Source organism: Anabrus simplex, chromosome 6, assembly GCF_040414725.1.
Source record: "Anabrus simplex isolate iqAnaSimp1 chromosome 6, ASM4041472v1, whole genome shotgun sequence".
NCBI classification, from domain to species: Eukaryota; Metazoa; Arthropoda; class Insecta; order Orthoptera; family Tettigoniidae; genus Anabrus; species Anabrus simplex.
In genome coordinates, this window is record NC_090270.1 from 255679116 (window position 1) to 255699039 (window position 19924).

General features: G+C 37.3%; 1 protein-coding gene across 4 annotated transcripts in view; it reads left to right on the plus strand.

Annotated features, from left to right (window-relative positions):
* Nucleotides 1-19615, plus strand: part of LOC136876412 (5'-AMP-activated protein kinase subunit gamma-1) — a 1375241-nt gene extending 1355626 nt beyond the window's left edge. For all 4 annotated transcript variants that reach the window (XM_067150367.2, XM_067150365.2, XM_067150366.2 and 1 more), the window contains 2 exons: nt 11505-11598; nt 17770-19615. In XM_067150367.2, the coding sequence (XP_067006468.1) occupies nt 11505-11598; nt 17770-18032 (357 nt within the window). In that variant the 3' untranslated portion in view covers nt 18033-19615. The remainder of the gene's footprint in view (nt 1-11504; nt 11599-17769) is intronic.
* The last annotated feature ends 309 nt before the right edge of the window (nt 19616-19924 follow it).

Sequence of the window (19924 nt, forward strand, 5' to 3'; positions counted from 1 at the left end):
GGAAAAGGTCTTTCATATTGTTGATTTGACCAATCTGTTTAATAAAATTCTGAAAGTAAATAGGACCAGATACCAAGAAAGAATGTTTTCTACAAACTGCAGTGATAAGAATTGCAGAATATGAAAGGATTAGAATTTGTTCCCCCTTCTTTTTAATATTTACCAAGAACAGGTGGTGAGAAATTTGGGAAAGGATTTATAGTTTAAGGAGTGGAAAACAAAACTATAAAATTTGCCTATGATACAGTTGTGTTATCAGCCTACAAAAGATCCCGAGAAACCACTGAATGATATGGGGAGGAGTACAAGATGAAAAATAAAGAAATCTAAAGCAAACGTAATGGAATGCATTGGAATGAAGTAAAGTAATGTAGGTAATATCGGATTAGGAAATTAAGTCTAGGAATAGTAGTAGAATAACCAATGTAGGCAGAAGTAAATACATAAAATGTAGAGTAGCTTAATTGAAGTAGTTCTTTCTTAACCTTAGAATGCTGGCTGAAACTGCGTAGTTTTACACTAAAAGTGTCAAGCCCATTTCTGTAATAATGTGAAGCGTTTGATAAATGTTCACGAAGGGTTAGCTATTGAAGTTAGTCACTTGATGCTTTTTTTTCATTTTTTTTTTTTTTCAAAAGCCCAGCATTCCATTATTTGCTCCAGTATTCCAAAAATCTAAATAATCTAAATATAATTAGTATCAAGTAAGGAATACTTATTTGGAACTTTTCTTGTGAATTTTTTTGTAATCCAAAAAATATAATATCTCAGAACTATACTGTAATAATGAAAGACATAACATGGTTAATAATTGGCAGAGCTGCTGTATTTCACTAGACTGTTATTTTGGAATCTGTAAAAAAAAAAAAATAGTCAACTACTATATTCCAAGGAAAAAGAACGCTGTGATAAAGGACAACTTACAGTCTATGAGAGGTGAATGAAACTAAGCATCAAATCAAATGTTATCATTTATAGCATGCAAAATCTTTCAGAATTTATATTTGTGCCCTGAAATACAGTCTAAATCTAATCCTTCATGGCAGTGTACACACTGTAATAGGCCTAGTCTGCTTATTGGTTTTCTAATTGGAGCAAACCCTACACAAACTTAGTTGCCTGTTGGAAGTTTTATGACCCCAAATTAAAATCAAAGGTTTGTATTCATTACATGAGAAATATTGCCACAATTATTTTCGTTCTTTACGTCAAACTGTACTTTTTTGTTGTTATTGGATCCAACAGTAAAGCTAGATAACACCATGCTGTATGTTAGTCAGCTCTCACTTCTTCCAAAGAAAATATATATTATTTAAAAGTGAACTACTTACAGGCACTTCTAAATGGCCAAATTAGGAATCTCAAGGTTCCTGGTGTTGCAGAAACATCATTAATGCCATATAGCAAATAGAGAAAGAACTGTGCTAAGTTAAACAAAGTGTTGATTATATCAACACTGGGACTCAAGGAGTTATAGAAAGAAACACAGTTACTGTCTTCAAACATTGATACGATACATACCAGTATTAAAAAGCTACTTTTGAAGACTTTTGTGCAGAGCTTGGTATAGAAATGAAACATGGACATTGACTGGTGCAGAGAAAAATAAAATGGAGGCAACAGACATACAGCTTGATTCAGCTGCCCCTTCCAATGTAGTTTTATGCAACTCGCAATATTCATTCTGTCCTGAAAACATTTGCCCTGCCGGTACGCTCAGACAACACAACTGGATATCTTGGTATTTACCACCTCACCATGATAGGATGCCATAATGTTATACTCGTTAAACACTGGAAGACATGGGTGTTCCTTCTAGATCATATGAACCTGACATGCCGGCCAAACATTAAATTCATATTGTGACCGCAGCAAACCTAATACTTGCTATAAGCTGCCCAGTGTGCCGTACGGAATCATAGTGTAGTTGGTAAAGGCATGGCGGAGTGGTCTTGCATGTCAGGTGGGAGGTTCGAGTCCGGGGTGAAGATTACAAATTTTTGAAATATTTGTTTGATACGTACCGCACGCAATGTAAGTTCAATACCTGCTTTCATGCAAATTGTGTGTGAATGAATGTGTTTGTGGCCCTAAGAAGGGCCAATTAGTTAGCAGGCTGGACACATACAGACTGGAAATAATAGGAACACAACTGCCCTGAGAATGTTTTATCGGAGCAAATGATTGATGTGATGACCGTTTTGGTTTATGCAAATTCGAGCCCGGTGTCCAATAGATCGTCTTGCATGCTGAAGCATTCCAGGTGTAATTGCTCGGAAAGCATCCGTGACGAGTTGCTGGAGCTGGTCGGGGTTTTCAGACGCTTGAGTGTAAGCGATTTTCTTCAAATGTTCCCACAAGAAGAAGTCTAATGGCGTTAAATCCAGTGATCTGGTGGGCCAAGAAACAGGGCCTCCTCGTCCTATCCATTTCCCTGGCAGTTCCTCGTTCAGATGGTTACGAACGGGCTAAGTCGAATGTGGTGGAGCTCCATCCTGTTGCAACCACATCATCAAACGATCGTGCAAGGGCACATCCTCCAACAGCAGTGGGAGTTCCTGACACAGAAAGTGAGGTAGCGTGGGCCCATTCAATGGCCATCAAAGAAATAAGGTCCAATCAGGCGATCCCCTAAGATTCCCCACCACCATTCACTCCCCATCACCGGGCGAGTTGGCCGTGCGCGTAGAGGCGCGCGGCTGTGAGCTTGCATCCGGGAGATAGTAGGTTCGAATCCCACTATCGGCAGCCCTGAAAATGGTTTTCCGTGGTTTCCCATTTTCACACCAGGCAAATGCTGGGGCTGTACCTTAATTAAGACCACGGCCGCTTCCTTCCAACTCCTAGGCCTTTCCTATCCCATCGTCGCCATAAGACCTATCTGTGTCGGTGTGACGTAAAGCCCATAGCAAAAAAAAAAAAAAACAAAACCACTCCCCATCGTACTTGACGGACCGTCTGTCGCACCCATTGAGGATTGTCCAGACTCCCAATAATGCATGTTATGGCATTGATGTTCACATTATTGTGGAAGTGCGATTCGTCCGAGAACAAGATATGTGATACGAATGCTGCATCATTGTCCAGCCTGCCTAATAGCCACCGACAGAACTCCATTCGAGCTTCGAAATTCTGCCCATGGAGTTCTTGGTGTAGCTCAAGATTTTATGGGTGAAATTCATGTTCAAGCAGTATTCGCCAGATGGATGGCTGGCTGGTGTTAACCTGTCATGCAGTCGCCCTTGTACTGATGTGTGGATTATTACGAGCTGCCTCTAGAACTGCCTCTTCTGTTTCACCTGATGTAACGCGAACGCCTATCCATATCCGCTACACTGCACTGCTGGAAACATGCTGGTAGTACGACAAGAGCAGAGTACATACGCCATCCGGTTCAGTGTTTAAGACAGTAATTACTGCACTATTACATAGTTTTATTCATTGATTCCCCTCTTCGTTGCACCCGGTCACAAGGCACGACACATTAACATGGTACATTGCTACATGATTTCAAGGCATCCTATTTTGCGAACAAATGATATAACATTTCCCTAGGGTTCAGAATCGTATGCAAAATGTGCTCACTGAACATTAATACCATACAGTATGCCTGCAGGGGAATAGCACCCTTATAACAATGTGCATGTTAGTTGGGCTGCAGCAAACGATATCAGAAGGCGCTGTATATTTGACATGTAGGAAATGTTGTCTCTATATCTGTGGCCAAAAGTTTACTTTTTTTACAGACAACAGACCTCTTGGATATATTTTTGACCCTCACAGGCACCCTCCAACAATCACCACATTAGATCTGATCAGATAATTGGTTTTCTCATTGGATTTGATTATCAGATCAAACATAGGAGGAGTACAAGATGAAAAATAAAGAAATCTAAAACAAAAGTAATGGAATGCATTGGAATGAAGTAAAGTAATGTAGGTAATATCAGATTAGGACTTTAAGTCTAGGAATAGTAGGAGAATAACCAGTGATGACAGAAGTAAATACATAAAATGAATAGAATGTAAAGAACACTTTTTTGAAACTTTTTCTCGTTATTATTATTATTATTATTATTTATTTATTTATTATTTTTTATTTTATTTTTTAAATTGAAAAAATGGAATGTCTCAGAACTATACTCTCAGACTACTTGTCAAGAGCTTCACTTCTGGACTCTACCAGTGATGAAAAAGATGAAGACTATGGTATTTTAAATGTTGCTTTACCACAGATCTCAGTCAGTCCAGTTACTTTCAACACAGCAAAGGCAGCAACAGATGAAGTTGTTGAACTATGAACTACTTTCTGGTCAAAGCAATTTGTCAGAATTCAGCCTTCGTGATGGCACAGTTTTCTGAGGACCCCGGGTTCTGGTCCTGGATATCATTACCTACTAGAAACAGGAAAAGAAAATGCATAAAATGAACAGATGATTCCTTGATGAGGAAGACATATTAGATTTCCCGACAGATAAATGGATAGAATCCATTTGTTAATAATGTTAATAATGTCTGAATAGGTTTTCACTGGATCATTGTCTGTGTTGTTTTAATAGTTAACTATGTTTTCATCTATGTTAATTTAGTAACCTACAGTAATGAATTTGCCTACTTTGATACCTTAGTTACTGGCAGCGGAGTAATACAGAGACAAAGAAAGAAAAAAGTGACTGTCAAAATGATGTCTTCCATGACTTAGATGTTTATTTTTTGAATGTTGATTCTGACACAAGTCATGTATAAATCATATTAAAAGATACAAAATTAAAAGTAGGCCTACACACATTGCAATGTCCAGTTTCTTGTTTTTGTTGGTAAAGTGCCCTCCCATCTGAAGTTCGTACAATACTCAGATACTGTATGGATGGAAAGAAGTACAGTGGGGACTTCGAGGGTCCTGGGACCGCTACGGTAGCTGTGAAGGCCCTTCAGGAACTCTGAAAAGTGGTGGCAAAAGGGGCTTTGGTTAAGACGCAGCAGGTCGTTATGCTACTTAGGTTCCAGAACGGGTAAAAAAAAAAAAAAAGAAAGTAAATAAGTAAATAAATGCAATATAAATATTAATCTTATACCAGTCATGTAGTATCATTTGAAGTAATTCCACATACTGTACCGGTAAAAGAGCCCGACTCTCAGATTATATTTTAAAGTAAGCAAGAATATAGTTCTCAGGGCTAAAACTAAGTGACTAGTAGCTAGGGCTCGGTACAGGCGGTAGGGTCCTATCTACAAGAAAACTTTGACTCTGACTGAACATGAGTTTATCCATATAAGACATGAAATTGCACATCACCTCCAGGTAGATATAAGTTGTCTTCCACATAGTCCTATAATATGGCTCAGATTCTCCAGTTCACCAAGCCGAGCAGGTTGGAACACGTTCCAGAAGATTCCAGGGACTCCGTACAGAAGCGGCTGGACTGTCTGGGTTGGTAGAAGGTAGAGAGGCCTCGAACTTTCGAGGCCCAGGTTGAACCCCGATGATCCTGGTGATGTTGCAGATAATCATTTACTACCTCAGTCCCATGTGACTGAGAGGGTTGATGTCTCCAAGGTCACTCGCTGTACTGATAAATCTGAGTTCATAAAAACCTTGGGTGATTAACCTATTAGCGAAGTCACTGGTTATTATTCGTCAAGACTTTCAAAATTTAACACTCATAAAATGATATGTCTCTTTATACGAGGATTCACCACTAGCAAAAGTCTTCGTCTCTGAATAAATACTGGCAAAAAAAACACAAGTCCCTTCTCATGAAACTATGACCAAATTTAAAGTTCATCACTGGCGAAGGTACAAGTCTTTGAATGAACATGTACGAAAAACATAAGTCCATCCACATGAAAATCTGAATAGATTTAAAGTTCATCACTGGCGAAATTTATAAAGTTTTGAATCAACACTGGCGAATGTACAAGTCTTTGAGGGAACATGGACGAAAAACACAAGTCCATCCACAAGAGTAAATTTATAGTCTACCACTGGCGAAATTTATAAAGTTTTGAATCAACACTGGCGAATGTACAAGTCTTTGAGTGAACATGGACGAAAAACACAAGTCCATCCACAAGAGTAAATTTATAGTCTATCACTGGCGAAATTTATAAAGTTTTGAATCAACACTGGCGAATGTACAAGTCTTTGAGCGAACATGTACGAAAAACATAAATCCATCCACATGAATAAATTTACAGTCTATCACTGGCAAAATTTATAACTCTTTGAATCAACACTGGCGAATGTACAAGTCCTTGAGTGAATATGGATGAAAAACACAAGTCCATCCACATGAATAAATTTATAGTCTATCACTGGCAAGGTATCCAAGTCTTTGAATAAACACAGGTGAAATCCTAAATTTATATTTTAAAGACGTTGAATGAAATTAGAGTTCATCACCGGCAAAGTTTATAAGTCTTTAAACCAGTACCGGCAAAATCACAAATTTATGCTTACGGGAACTTAGAGCACATTCAGAGATCATCACTAGCAAAGTTTATAAATCACTGTTTATTAGAGGAATGAGTCTCTTAACACTCGCAAATATTGCAGGTTCAGTTTATGAAGAATCCGTTCTTTAACACACGTAAATAATACAAGTCCAATTCATGAATAATTGGAAAAATTCCAGTCTCGAACACCCGTAAATATTGTAAGTTCAATTATGAAGACTTAGAAAATGTTCTTTAACACTCGAAATATTGCAAGTCCACTTGAGAATACTTAGAAGAATTCGTTCTCCCACACTCGGAAAAAAAATACAAGTTCACTTTATGAATACTTAGAAAATTACAGAGTTCCTCGTCGGGACTGTCGCTACACGACGATAGTAGCAGCGAGAGTGTCCACGCTGACTACTCAGCTGTAACTGAGTGAACAGGCTACAGTGGGCCCTCCTTTTATTCGATCCGGGACGTCTACGTCACAATACGGCTTGACTGAATATCTCCTGAATCCCTCGATGGATTTACTTGAAACTCGAGCATTGCGACGTTCAGGTGATCCCAAACAAGATGACATATCGCTCAAGCCGCTAGCATAATTATTACGGGAGTTACAAAATTTTCCCCGTCGAACACTCTGGAAAACGTGACGTGGAATCTAGAATATACGAGTCCAGGCTGGGAACACGTGGTGTGACGGGCGGGCGGTCTAGCTAGCCCCTGTGGCTATGTCACAGCTCACAGCTGTCCTTCACTTGCTTGCTTGCCCCGCTGACGGGAAAACAAACCAGGCGTACTCAGAACATTACGTGTGATAATTAACTGTCATTTATACTCAAAAAATACTCATGTACAGGTCGTAACCGGTACAATACTGTATATCAGTTGACTAAATTTGTAAGTAGTACAGGAGATATTATAAGTAGAATTTTGTAAACAATATAAATTTATTAAGGATGAGCTGTGTGTTTAATAGAAAACATTGTTAGCGTAAATTGTATAATATTGTATTATAGGAAAATTTTCTTCTCTTGTTAATTTAATATTTAGTGCTTGACAATAATGTATTTTAGTGTACCATTTGCCACCGAGGTAGACACCTCATCTATATATATAAAATAGTTTGTCCTGACTGACTGGCTGACTGATTCATCATCGCCGAGCCAAAACTACTGGACATAATGAAATGAAATTTTGGGGATACATTCATATTAAGATGTAGGTGCTCGCTAAGAAAGGATTTTTGGATATTCCGTCACTAAGGGGATGAAAAGGGGGGTGAAATTTTAAAATGAGTGAATCTATATCTCAAAACTTTAAAAGTTTACAAATGTAAAAATTAGTATTTAGAATCTTCTTTAAAAATAAGGAAATACGTATTTTTTTGTTTTCAGAAAATCCCAAAAGGAGGGGTGAAAAAGGGTGAAAAAGGGTGAAAAAGGGGTTGAATGCCTTTAATCAGGATACCGGTACTTATATCTCAGAAACTGAAGATATTACAGACCTGAAAATGGGTACTATTGATCTCTTTTAAAAATAAAGAAACGCGTATTTTTTTGTTTTTGGAAAATCCAATTAATGGGAGTGTGAAAAGGGGGGTGAATTTTTAAAATCAGGGTATCTATATCTCAAAACTTTGAAAGTTTACAGATGTAAAAATAGGTATTTAGAATCTTCATTAAAAATAAAGAAACGCGTACGTTTTTGTTTTCGGAAAATCCCAATAGGAAAGGTGGAAAGGGGTGAAAAATGGGTTAAATGCATTTAATGAGAATACTTATATCTCAGAATCTGAATATATTACAGACCTGAAAATTGGTGTTTTGGATCTCCTTTAAAAATAAAGAAATACGTATTTTTTTGTTTTTGAAAAATCCAATTAATGGGGGGTGAGAGGGGGTGAATTTTTAAAATGAGTGTATCTATATCACAAAACTTTTAAAGTTTATAGATGTAAAAAATTAGTATTTAGAATCTCCTTTAAAAATAAAGAAACAAGTATATTTTTGTTTTCGGAAAATCCCAATAGGAAGGCTGTAAAAGGGTGAAAATGTGTTGAATGCCTTTAATGAGGATAATTATATTTCAGAACCTGTAGATATTACAGACCTGAAAATTAGTATTTGGGATCTACTTTAAAATAATAAAGAAACAGGTATTTTTCATTTTTGGAAAATCCAAATAATGGGGGGTGAAAGGGGGAGTGAATTTTTAAAATGAGTGTATCTACATCCTAAAATTTTAAACGTTTACAGATGTGAAAATTGATATTTTGAATCTCCTTTAAAAATAAAGAAACATATTTTTTTGTTTTCGGAAAATCCCAATAGGAGGGGTGTAAAAGGGTGAATAATGGGTTGAATGCCTTTAATGAGGATACATATATCTCAGAAACTGAAGATATTACAGAACTGAAAATTTGTATATGGGATTTCCTTTAAAAATAAAGAAACAGGTATTTTTTGTTTTGGGAAAATCCAATTAATGGTGGTTAAACAGGAGTGACATATTTGGGTGAATTTTTTGAAAGACAGTATCTACAGAATATCTGAGAAATGTAGAATGTTACAGACGTAAAAAGTGATATTTGGAATCTCCTGTAAATGTAAAGAAACATAGGCGATTTGTTTTTGGAAACTCCTCTTAAGGGGAACTAAAAAGGGGGTTAAATTTTAAAATGAGAAATTATACAGTATATCTCAAGAAACATAACATGTGACAGAAGTGAAAAATGGTATTTTTATCTCTATAAAAATAAGGAAACATGTATTTTTAGTTTTCAGATATAGCATTTGGGTGGAGGGGAGGGGGTTGGTGGTGGTGGTAAAAGTGACTGAAAATGGTGTTGAATTCTTTTAATTAGGCTACTGTTATCTCAAAAATGAAGATGTTACAGACGAGAAATTTGATGTTTGGAATTTGCTTTAAAAGTAAAGAAGCACGAATTCTCGGAAAATCCAATGAATGGGGAGGGGGGAGGTGAAAGAATTGAAAAATTAATTGAATTAATTGTGTGAGAATACTTACATCTAATAAAAACTAAAGTTGTTAGGGTCTACAGACGTGAAAATTGGTATTTGGATCTCCTTTAAAGACAAAGAAAAGCCCGTTTTGTGGGGGGATCATCGTGGGAGGCGTGAGTGAAAAGGAGTTGAATTCCTTTCATGAGGACACATAAATCAAAAACTGAAGAAGTTACAGTCGTGATAATTGGTATTTAGAAGATCCTTTACTATTAAAGAAACAAGTATTTTTTGCCGAAAAATTCACTTGAGGGGGGGGGGGGAGGAGTGTGAAAGTGAAAAAAGTGAATTACTTTCATCTGAAAACTGAAGGTAATAGACGTAAACAACGGTGTTTGGCATCTCCTTTAAACATAAAGAAACACGCCTTTTTAGTTTTTTTGGCGGGGGGGGGGGCGGTAAATAACCTTAACGGCGGTGGGGTGTAAAAGGAGTTGAGACCAATTGATTTTACTGTTCATAATGTATTTATAAGGAGCCTCTGTTGCTCAGGCGGCAGCGCGGCGGCCTCTCGCAGCTGGGTTCCGTGGTTCAAATCCCGGTCTCTCCATGTGACATTCGCTGGACAAAACGGAGGTGGGACAGGTTTTTCTCCGGATACTCCGGTTTTCCCTGTCATCATTCATTCCAGCAACACTGTCCAATATAATTTCATTTCATTTCTCATCCATTAATCATTGCCCCAGAGGAGTGCGACAGGTTTCGGCTGCCAGCACAATTCCAATTGTCGCCGCTAGATGGGGGCTTTATTCATTCCATTCCTGACCCTGTCGAATGACTGGAAACAGGCTGTAGATTTTCGATGTACTTATTCTGATCATAAACCGATCATTTTTAATCTTTCCTTGGTTCGTTTTCAAGAGCCATCTTTCCCTTCGGAGAACGTTCTTAGATTACAGTACCTTCTCCTGTCATAAATATATACATTTAAACACATTTGAAATAAACGATAGGAATGAGATTGACCGTCAAATTGTTCACCTCTATAATAAGGTCAATAATGCACGGAAGTATATCAATCGTATGGCCAGAAATCCCCCACCCTGAAGATGGTTTTCTGTGGTTTCCCACTTTCACACCAGGCAAATGCTGGGGCTGTACCTTAATTAAGGCCACGACCGCTTCCTTCCAACTCCTAGGCCTTTCCTATCCAATCGTCGCCATAAGACCTATCTGTGTCGGTGCGACGTAAAGCCCCTAGCAAAAAAAAGGAAATCCCCCACACTTGCCTACGCGCGACAATGGTGCTGGTCACATTCTCAACAATGACAGTGGCAGCAGATGTAATTTACCGCCAGGTAGCGGTCTTGCATCTTGCTCTTGGGTCCAGAACATCTATAATAATAATAATAATAATAATAATAATAATAATAATAATAATGTTCTGGACCGTCGTCAAATGTGCGGACCGCGCTGGAAACGGGTCCTGGACGGGTAATGACTAAGAATGCAGTCCGGCTGTGGGTTCAGAACCGCCAAGGCACCAAGACGACACCACGCCGGATCTCCTGAAGGATTTGATCCATATTAAAAATGCTTATAGGGAACGATGGCAAAGATTTAGGGACGCAACTGACCGGGTGGAATACCTGGACCTAGCCCGGGAAGTACGAAATCGATTGCTGGAAAGAAAGATTGAAAAATGGAGGGAGACTTGCCGTAATCTATTAGGAAACGAGTCAGATCGCGAATTTTGGCGGATTCTCGCAGAAAACGAGTCAGATTGCGAATTTCGGCGGATTATATATCTAAAACAATAAGCATTCAATTATAAATTTCAGTATAATACCGTAGCAAAGCACGGGTACCTTGCTAGTTTGCAAATAAAGAGATTTTGATTTGATTTGAAAGCTGGTAATATCTTGCAAGAATTTTTGATAACTTCGGGCAATCAATTAGTACCTATATAAGAACCAATTTTTATGGTTTGAACATTCTTAAAAATCAATGTATGTATGTATGTATGTATGTATGTATGTATGTATGTATGTATGATACATCCCTTTGATGAATGTGCCTTTTAATTTGTTGCAGGTCCATAGGCTGGTAGTTGTGGATGATGATGATAAAGTGATCGGCATCATCTCACTGTCAGACTTGCTCTTGTACCTGGTTTTGAGGCCATGCGGTGAGTTGGTTTATTTATATCTATTTTAGTGGTAAATAAATTGTGCTGTATGTCACAAGAATGTCAGCAGTTACAATCTCTGAAGAGAACATCCCCAAATAACTATTTCCTGATTTACATTTTTGAAAGCTCCATCTTTTTCTCTTTTTACTACCTATATTCTTCATTTGTATGACACATAAGAGAAGATAGAATGAAGCCACTATTATTTCTGCAACAGTGAGGAAAACAAGAACAACAGTTAAAATAACGATAATGTGCCTAAAATATTAATTTTGAAAATTCAAACCACAGAAGTCCAGAACTCTCATATAATTTTCAGTATATAGAAGACCAAAAGTGCCCATATTTTTCTATGAAATGATGCTTTTAAGTTTTCTTAATTCTTTTAATTACTCAAAATGACCTATCATTCAAATGGTTAGTACATTATGAAGTGAGATGCAATGACAATATTGCATCAGTATTTTCATTCTGCAATTGAAGCAGTGGGTCCTTAGTAGATTCTGTGTGATGTAACCATTCCATATAATTTTCCAGAGTGAACATTTCCAAATTGTGATACATTTTCCCCAAATGTGTGGTTCTGAGCTGCTGATCCTGAATAACTTTATCCTGAAAATACAAAATTGCAAAACTAACCACAGGCAGTCAATACTGCCTCGTTAGGCCGTCGTCATGTAGAATCATAAATCATCAGTGCACTAACAATATAAGTGGAAGCTATCACAATCATTTATATATATCATTGTAAGCAAGCATCATCCTACATTTTACTATTTTGTGTTGGAATTTCTGAAGGAACAGAGTGATACAGAAACATTTGTAAGATAATTTTGATAAGGGAAAATAGTGAAATGCATGCCTAAAAGTAAGTGGAACATGCTGTAGTGCAGGAAAGGACTATTGTAATGGAGTATCAATCACCATTGATCTGCACTTAGGCCAGTCGCTCAGGTGGCAGATTCCCTATCTGTTGTTTACCTAGACTTTTCTTAAATAATTTCAAAGAATTTGATAACTTATCAAACATCTCTCATGGTAAATATTATTCCAATCTCTAACTCGTCTTCCTATAAATGAATATTTGCCCCAATTTGTCCTTTAATAATGTTAATGATGTCTGAATAGGTTTTCACTGCATCATCGTCTGTGTTGTTTTAATAGTTAATTATGTTTTCACCTATGTTACCTTCCAACTATATCTTCGTATTGTGATCTTTCCTACTCGATGTTAGGCCCCTTTAAACAACAAGCATCAGCCTACTTTTAAAAACACTTATAATACCAACTAGCATGTGCCTGCGGCTTTGCCTGTGTTTATTAATTCAACTGTTAGATGTTTCTAAACTATTTATTTAAAAGCAAATTAAACATTATATTTATTAACTCACATCATTTTGACATAAATAGCATGAAATACATTATTTTATTTTTATTATATTGTTACTTTCAATGCTTAACATACCGGGTTAATGGATGGTACAAATAATATCTATGTTAAAGACCATGTTATATAATACAAAATATATTGTTTCCTTATAGAGCTTTGGAATAAAGTATATTAATGTCCTTCCATTTGGAGGTAAGATGTATATTGTATTGTGTTTGCCTTTCGAACTCTTGAACAATCCACGTACAGTTGACAATGACAAAAGCACCATTTTCGAAGATGGAGTCCTACAACTTTACGCGATTGTCCTATGTCAAAATTTCAGATCTCTGTGTGTCGTAGATTTGACTGGGCTTCGCACATATACACACAAACACTTCTGAATATTATGGGCTGGTGGCTTCTTGTGTCGCGGACCGAAAATGGCTTCCTACTCAATGGACTTAGAGTCCGAGGAATACTACTTTGCCCGCGGCATGCTCAGTCATGATGGTGGCTTCAATAATATTCATCATCAGTTTCATAGCCGTGTTCATTGCAGAGGGAAGGATTCATATTCCTGAGAAGGATAATTGGTGCCACAATCGTCCACCCTAAGATGTTCGAGGGTGCTCCAGGTGACTCCAAATTGTTCAAAATCTGTGTCATGTAGTTGACAGCCTCATCTGTATGACATGTCGTGTCGATAGACTTTTCAATTTATAGAAAACCGGATAATTCTTGTGAGGGTTGCTTGTTGATGACATTGACAGCTTCATGTCTTGGTGCAAGAATTGCTCTTAGATACAGCCATGCGTCTTAGGTGAAAACCTGTGCCCACCTGTGACAAACATTTTAGACCTTTGTTTGCCGTGGATTTGGCTGGGCATTGCACAATGAACATAGACAGACAGACATCATAGATTGAAGGAAAATGGCTTCCTATTTCACGGACTTAAAATGGCATCTTGACTGATATATGTATTATTCCTTGCTTATTATTATCGTCTATCTTGTGTCCTATATGTTTCCTCTAAATGTATACATGTCCAACCCTTGTCCCCTTTCTCTATGGATAAGAAGTGAGATGGATCTTCGTAGCGAGTTTTTACGGCCGGATGACTTTCATGATGTCAACCTAATCAGATGAGTTAATGAGATGAAATGAATGACATGATATATGATAGTAAGAATGAAGAGGATGAAACCCAGCGCCAGCACATAGCCCACTCCTCTCGAATAGCTCAAGACTTTACGTCCCGATCCGACGGACGAATCACCATCAACAGCGGCATATGCCCTGACACCATATAAGACCAAAAACGGCTTCCTACGCCCTGGACGTAAAATGGTTCCTTGAATTGTGTTCTCTACCTGTCTTATGTACGTTGCCTAATAACAGTGACTCTGTGCATTTAATCTTGGTGACAGGACGTTGGATTGTCATATCCCAATACACTTTTTCCTGTGGTTTTTCGTTCATAACTCACCAATGAAAGTGAAAATGAAAATTCCGGCTTTGAGGTGCATTCGGACCCCCTTCCATCTACCTATGTTCAAAATTTCAGATCTCTGCATGCTGTAGATTTTGCTGGGCATTGCGCACAGACACAAAAAACGGCTCCCTACGCCCTGGACGTAAAATGTCTCCTTGAATTGTGTTCTCTACCTGTCTTATGTACTTTGCCTAGCAACAGTGACTCCATGCATTTAATCTTGGTGGCAGCACGTTAGATTGTCACATCCCAATACAAGTTTTCCGATGGTCTTTTGTTCACAACTCACTGAGCAGAGAAGCTTCGGCAGGGATATGGCGGGCGTCCTAGAGGGTGATGCTATCTTTCAGGCCTGGAGATGTGTTGCAGTGGTTTGAGGTGCGGAGAAGGTGAGAGGGGGAGTGGTCATGGCCTATAAAAGGAACCGTTCCAGCATTCGCCTTAGTGAGGATAATGGAAAACCACAGGAAACCATTCTCGGGACAGCCGATTTTGGGACCAGCCCACCACAAACCAAATGGAGAGCTTTAAAGCGAGGGTAAAGCCATAGTCATTGTTAGCCAAAGCTTCTCTGCTCAGTGATCTTATTTTATGGGGCATTCTTGTTTGTTTTCCGTGCATAATTATTCAGTGTTTATATTATACAATTTTGCTGAATGAAGCCTAGTTATAAAGGTATAAAATCATTACATGAATTAACAAGGCTTTTGATGATCTTATGTTCAGGATTACACAGTTCAAGGTATCCACACAACTGATTCTGAATACTTACAGGTGAAAAGATTAACTGATTTCTTAAAGAGAAGGAGATATGCCATTGTTATTTTAGTGAAAGCTGGAATTTTAGGATTGAATGGGAAAGGGTGGGCTTCAGATACTTCCCTGTTATGTAGCTCAAAGCCCTAATTGTCCATGACAAATCTAAATAATCTCAGGCGTGTATGTGTTAACCTTTTTACTCTGGTGAAGTGAGGACAGACACGTGGCCTTGATGAGTGCTTAGGGCAGCTGGTCATTCCGGCTGGTATGGGATACCTTCTGCTCTCCACTTTCTCACTCACATTTATTCACGATGGTAAGACACGACAGGATGATTAAAAAAAAAAAAAGTGCAGTCTGTACATATATATTTCAGTTATTTTCAGTCATGCAAAGCTGCCCATCCTTTTGTTTTTAATCCATGTCTTTGGATACAGCATTGGCAGAGTTAAATCTTTCCTGTCTTCATTTTCTACAAAGTTACTGCCCAAAATGAGGATAAGAGCTTCGTCAGTGGTATACAGTTTCCCATGCATTATGAAATACGGTACCACAATGCGTTGAAGTGTTAATACGTTGGCAGTGAACAGTAGTTATGATGCAAATGATGAAACGCAAAGGGCACTCGAACCTTTACCTTCTAGCTAATTGCTCCTGACATCTTGTGACATGACTAGTAACTACTCACTCACAAGATAACCACTAGATATCATGATGGTCGAACTTCTACAGTAGTCCACCGGAGTGAATATTTTAAGAAACAAAATAGATTTTTGTCTCAATTTGCTGTGCATTTATAATTTTTATGATGTCAGTTTGTAACTTTGTGTGGTAACGCCTGAGAATGCATGAATATCTGTTTGTTTTTGTTTTTTCTTGATAACTCTAAAGGCGGGTACATACATTTGCCGAGTGCCACACCAAAGACTGAATGTACATATATGGTTGGAGTTTTGCAACATGCTCGCCCACACATCAAGGCACAGTTCACAGTGTGGCATTATCCATGCTGCTGTCAGATTTTGGATGAAACGCCATGCTGTAGCACAAGCAGTGGATGGGACAATGAGCATTCTACCATACGCGCAGTTGACTGTCAACACTCATGAGATAAATACTTACTCTTGATTGAACTATGGAGTGAAATGAAGAAAAGACTCTACAACTGGTTGAAATTTATAGGGGAAAAAAGTCAGATCCTAAGCATCCCATATACTACAAGTATCGTTAAAACAATGCCTTGGAAGAAGTGGCTTCTGAGGTGGGAACCACAGTGGAAGAATGCTGCAACGAAATATAATTTCACTTTCTTCTCTCAAGGCTTCTTTTACATTGACATACTTCTGGAAGAATGCTGCAGATTGCTTGTTTAGAAATTTAGTAGAGATACAACCGAAGACTGGTGTAGGAAACACGAGTACGGGGTAGACATACATACATACATACATACATACATACATACATACTTGCATACATGGGAAAATGCTGGGGCTGTACTTTAATTAAGGCCACGACCGCTTCCCTTCTTCTCCTAGCCCTTTCCTGTTCCATTGTTGCCATAAGACCCATCTGTGTCAGTACGACACAAAGCAACTGAACTATGGACACATCCCACTCTGACGAGTCTAGTGTCAGACCTAAGACAAAACGCTGGTTAATAGAGCAAATGCCTGAAAAGCCTTACATCTGATATGTTTTTGACATGCTCTATTGGTGAAAAATATCTAATTCCCTCCTTGGGAATTTAGAATTTTCCATAAAGCAACTCGTAAAAAAAATTCCAAATTAAACACAGGTATTTTTTTAAGTGCTCCTGAAGTGGTTTTTTTTTTTTTTCATTAAATACAAAGATGTACTTTTTCACCACAAGAAATGAACATAATTAATCTGTATAGTCAACCTTGAACAAGTTTTAAGAGTGTTTGAGTAAACTCTACTTTTACAATACTTAAAAAATCATTATTCCTTTTTTAATACTTTTATTTTATTTTTCCTTTTTTAATTCATTATAAAAAAGGAATGAAGATTTTTTTAAAGTATTGTAAAGATGGAGTTTACTCAGACACTCTTAACTTAATGTACATTTTTGTCGAGGCTTAGCGATGAGAATATTAAGAATCAATGAATTTATTTGCAAGCTAAATGGCAAATTACTTGAAATGCTAAAAATCATTATCTAAAATAAAAATGATAGGTAAAGGTCATTTCAAAAATTCCAAGATATCATGTTTAGTCTTGCCTAGTGATGATAGCCATTTAATGCCTCCATACTAAAAAATACAAAATGAAGTAGGCTCAGATATGCCAGCCTTGTGTTGGTAGATTTACTGGCATGTAAAGAACTCCTCTGGTACAAAATTCCAACACCTCAGCCTTTACAAAAACTGTAAAAACTAGTAAAACCAACAACATAATTGTTTAGATTCTGTGTTATGCCAGACTTCACCTCTTGCTTTTAAAAAATATTAATATGGAGGATTCCCTTTAATTTATATACATTTTATTTAAATTATACTCATCAGAATATTCTCCTATGTCTTTAAGGAGAGGATGTCAGTCCAGAAGGAGGAAGCAGCTCTCTGCGACAGCAGGATGCAGCGCTACACCACCAGTCCTCGGACACAACCACCTCTACCATCCCTGAGGAGGAGGCCAGCGAAGGAGAGGGAGAGAGTTCGGTGACAGTTGCCTCGTCCTCGCCCCCTCCATCACCTGCCCGATCCGACAGTCTGGATACGCCTTTAGCTTCGGATGCAACGACGACCACCACGACGTGGCGTGAGGTGACAGTGTCTGGTGGCGAGTGAGATACAAGGAACAAGCTTGTTGAATCATCATTCTTGCCTGTTAATGAGGAAGGGAAATTGTTTTGTAAATATGTGTGAGATGAATATTCCCCTTCTCAAGCTTTGGCAGATGTCTCTGGTTGGCTGGCTTCCTGCTCGGGGCAGGACGAACACAACGTCCTCCTGATGTGCTTTTCCAAGGTAGAGATGAGGAACAGCCTTTGTTTACACCATAATTATGTGATGAGACAATGTTGCACTGATAACTCATGGGAAATTGTTTATTTTAAAAGTGTACGACAGAACCTGTGTGCTGGATGTTCTCTGAATATCAAATTTAATTTCTCCTCCAAGTTTCTTACGTGATTTTTAGAATACTATATTTTAATATGAGGTTTGACTCTGCCTACAGTTTATAAGACATAATACTTCATACAATCATTAATTTATATCATGGTGACATCTCATGGGTAGTACTACAAGCATTGCTTCTACTTTCTCAATGCCAGAAATTTCTGAGGAAGTTCTTGAAGAAGTGATGTGTGTAATATTTGTAATTTGCAACATTTTCTCAACACATCATCAGTCAGTGAAATAGCAGTGGTCACTAGAATGTGCTACTTTATTAAGGTCTATGAAGATGGTCTCAGGTCCTTGTATGAAAGCACTGCAGGGGGAAAGGCTGGCTGGTGGTTGATGGTGTAAAATTTTTGTATTATAATAATATGCTATGCAATAGAGCTAGGAAAACCAGTAAAGCTTTTCTATAAAACATTTTAAGAAATGAAGATAATAGAAAGCACATAATTAATAATACTTCTCAGTTTGCTAGCTGTATGGACCCTGATGTGGGGTCTGTAATGTATCAGGGAGGAGTACACTAACCCACAGTTGACAATTTTACTAGCATTAGAGTGCTATGTCACAATGATGATAATAATAATAACAACAACAACAATGACATTATTATTATTATTATTATTATTATTATTATTATTATTATTATTATTATTATTATTATTATTATTATTATTATTATTATTATTATTATTGTGCAAAAGAGAATCTTAAATAAAAAAAGTCTGTAGATTTTTAATGATGAGAAGATATTTTAGTTAAATCAAAGTTGTTTATCTCAAAAATGAATTTTCTTCATCGTAACAGAAATGAACGAAAAGGCAGACCTGTTCCAGTGATTTTGTAATTTTAACTCCAAAAATAATTCCTCACTAATTAGATGAGTCTTTGAAGCTAGTCTGTTTCATAGTCCTAACAAAAGATGAAATTTTGAGTAGTGAATTATTTTGCTGTAACAGGAGTTCTGCTCGTCAGATTCTTGGCTTCTCATGAGATGTGCTTACAGAAGCTGAACACTCGTGTAATATTATAAAGCTGAATTTTTAATTAAGTGAAATTGGGTTTTATTCACTAGACTGTTTTAAACATTGAATTTAGATGTGGGTTTTGTTCAGAAATTGGCATGTTTATGATTGATTTTTATTATTTTAACTGTTCTGGTCCTTCATACAGCCTTCTATGGCTGGTGTTTTTGGATTTTAATAGATATTCTGAACTGAAAAATTAAAGTTTGTTAGTTGAATCTATGATGTGCTTTTGTCTGGATTATATTTTTCATTTCTTCCGACCTGTCCTTTCCTTCCATTTCTGAACAAATTGAAGTTTTGTGAAGTTTGTTATCTTGTTGAGTATGCTTTTAAACCACCTATCATGATCACTTTCATGGAAGTTTCCTGATTTTAAATACAAGAAGTCTTCCAAGAACAATAATTTCAAAACACTTAAACATCAGAACAATCCATCAAGGATATAATTTTAAATCTTTAGTATTTCTTGTTTTGAAGTCTTGAGTTCTTAAGTATTTCTGCTTTATCAAAGGCTACATTTTGTGTTTA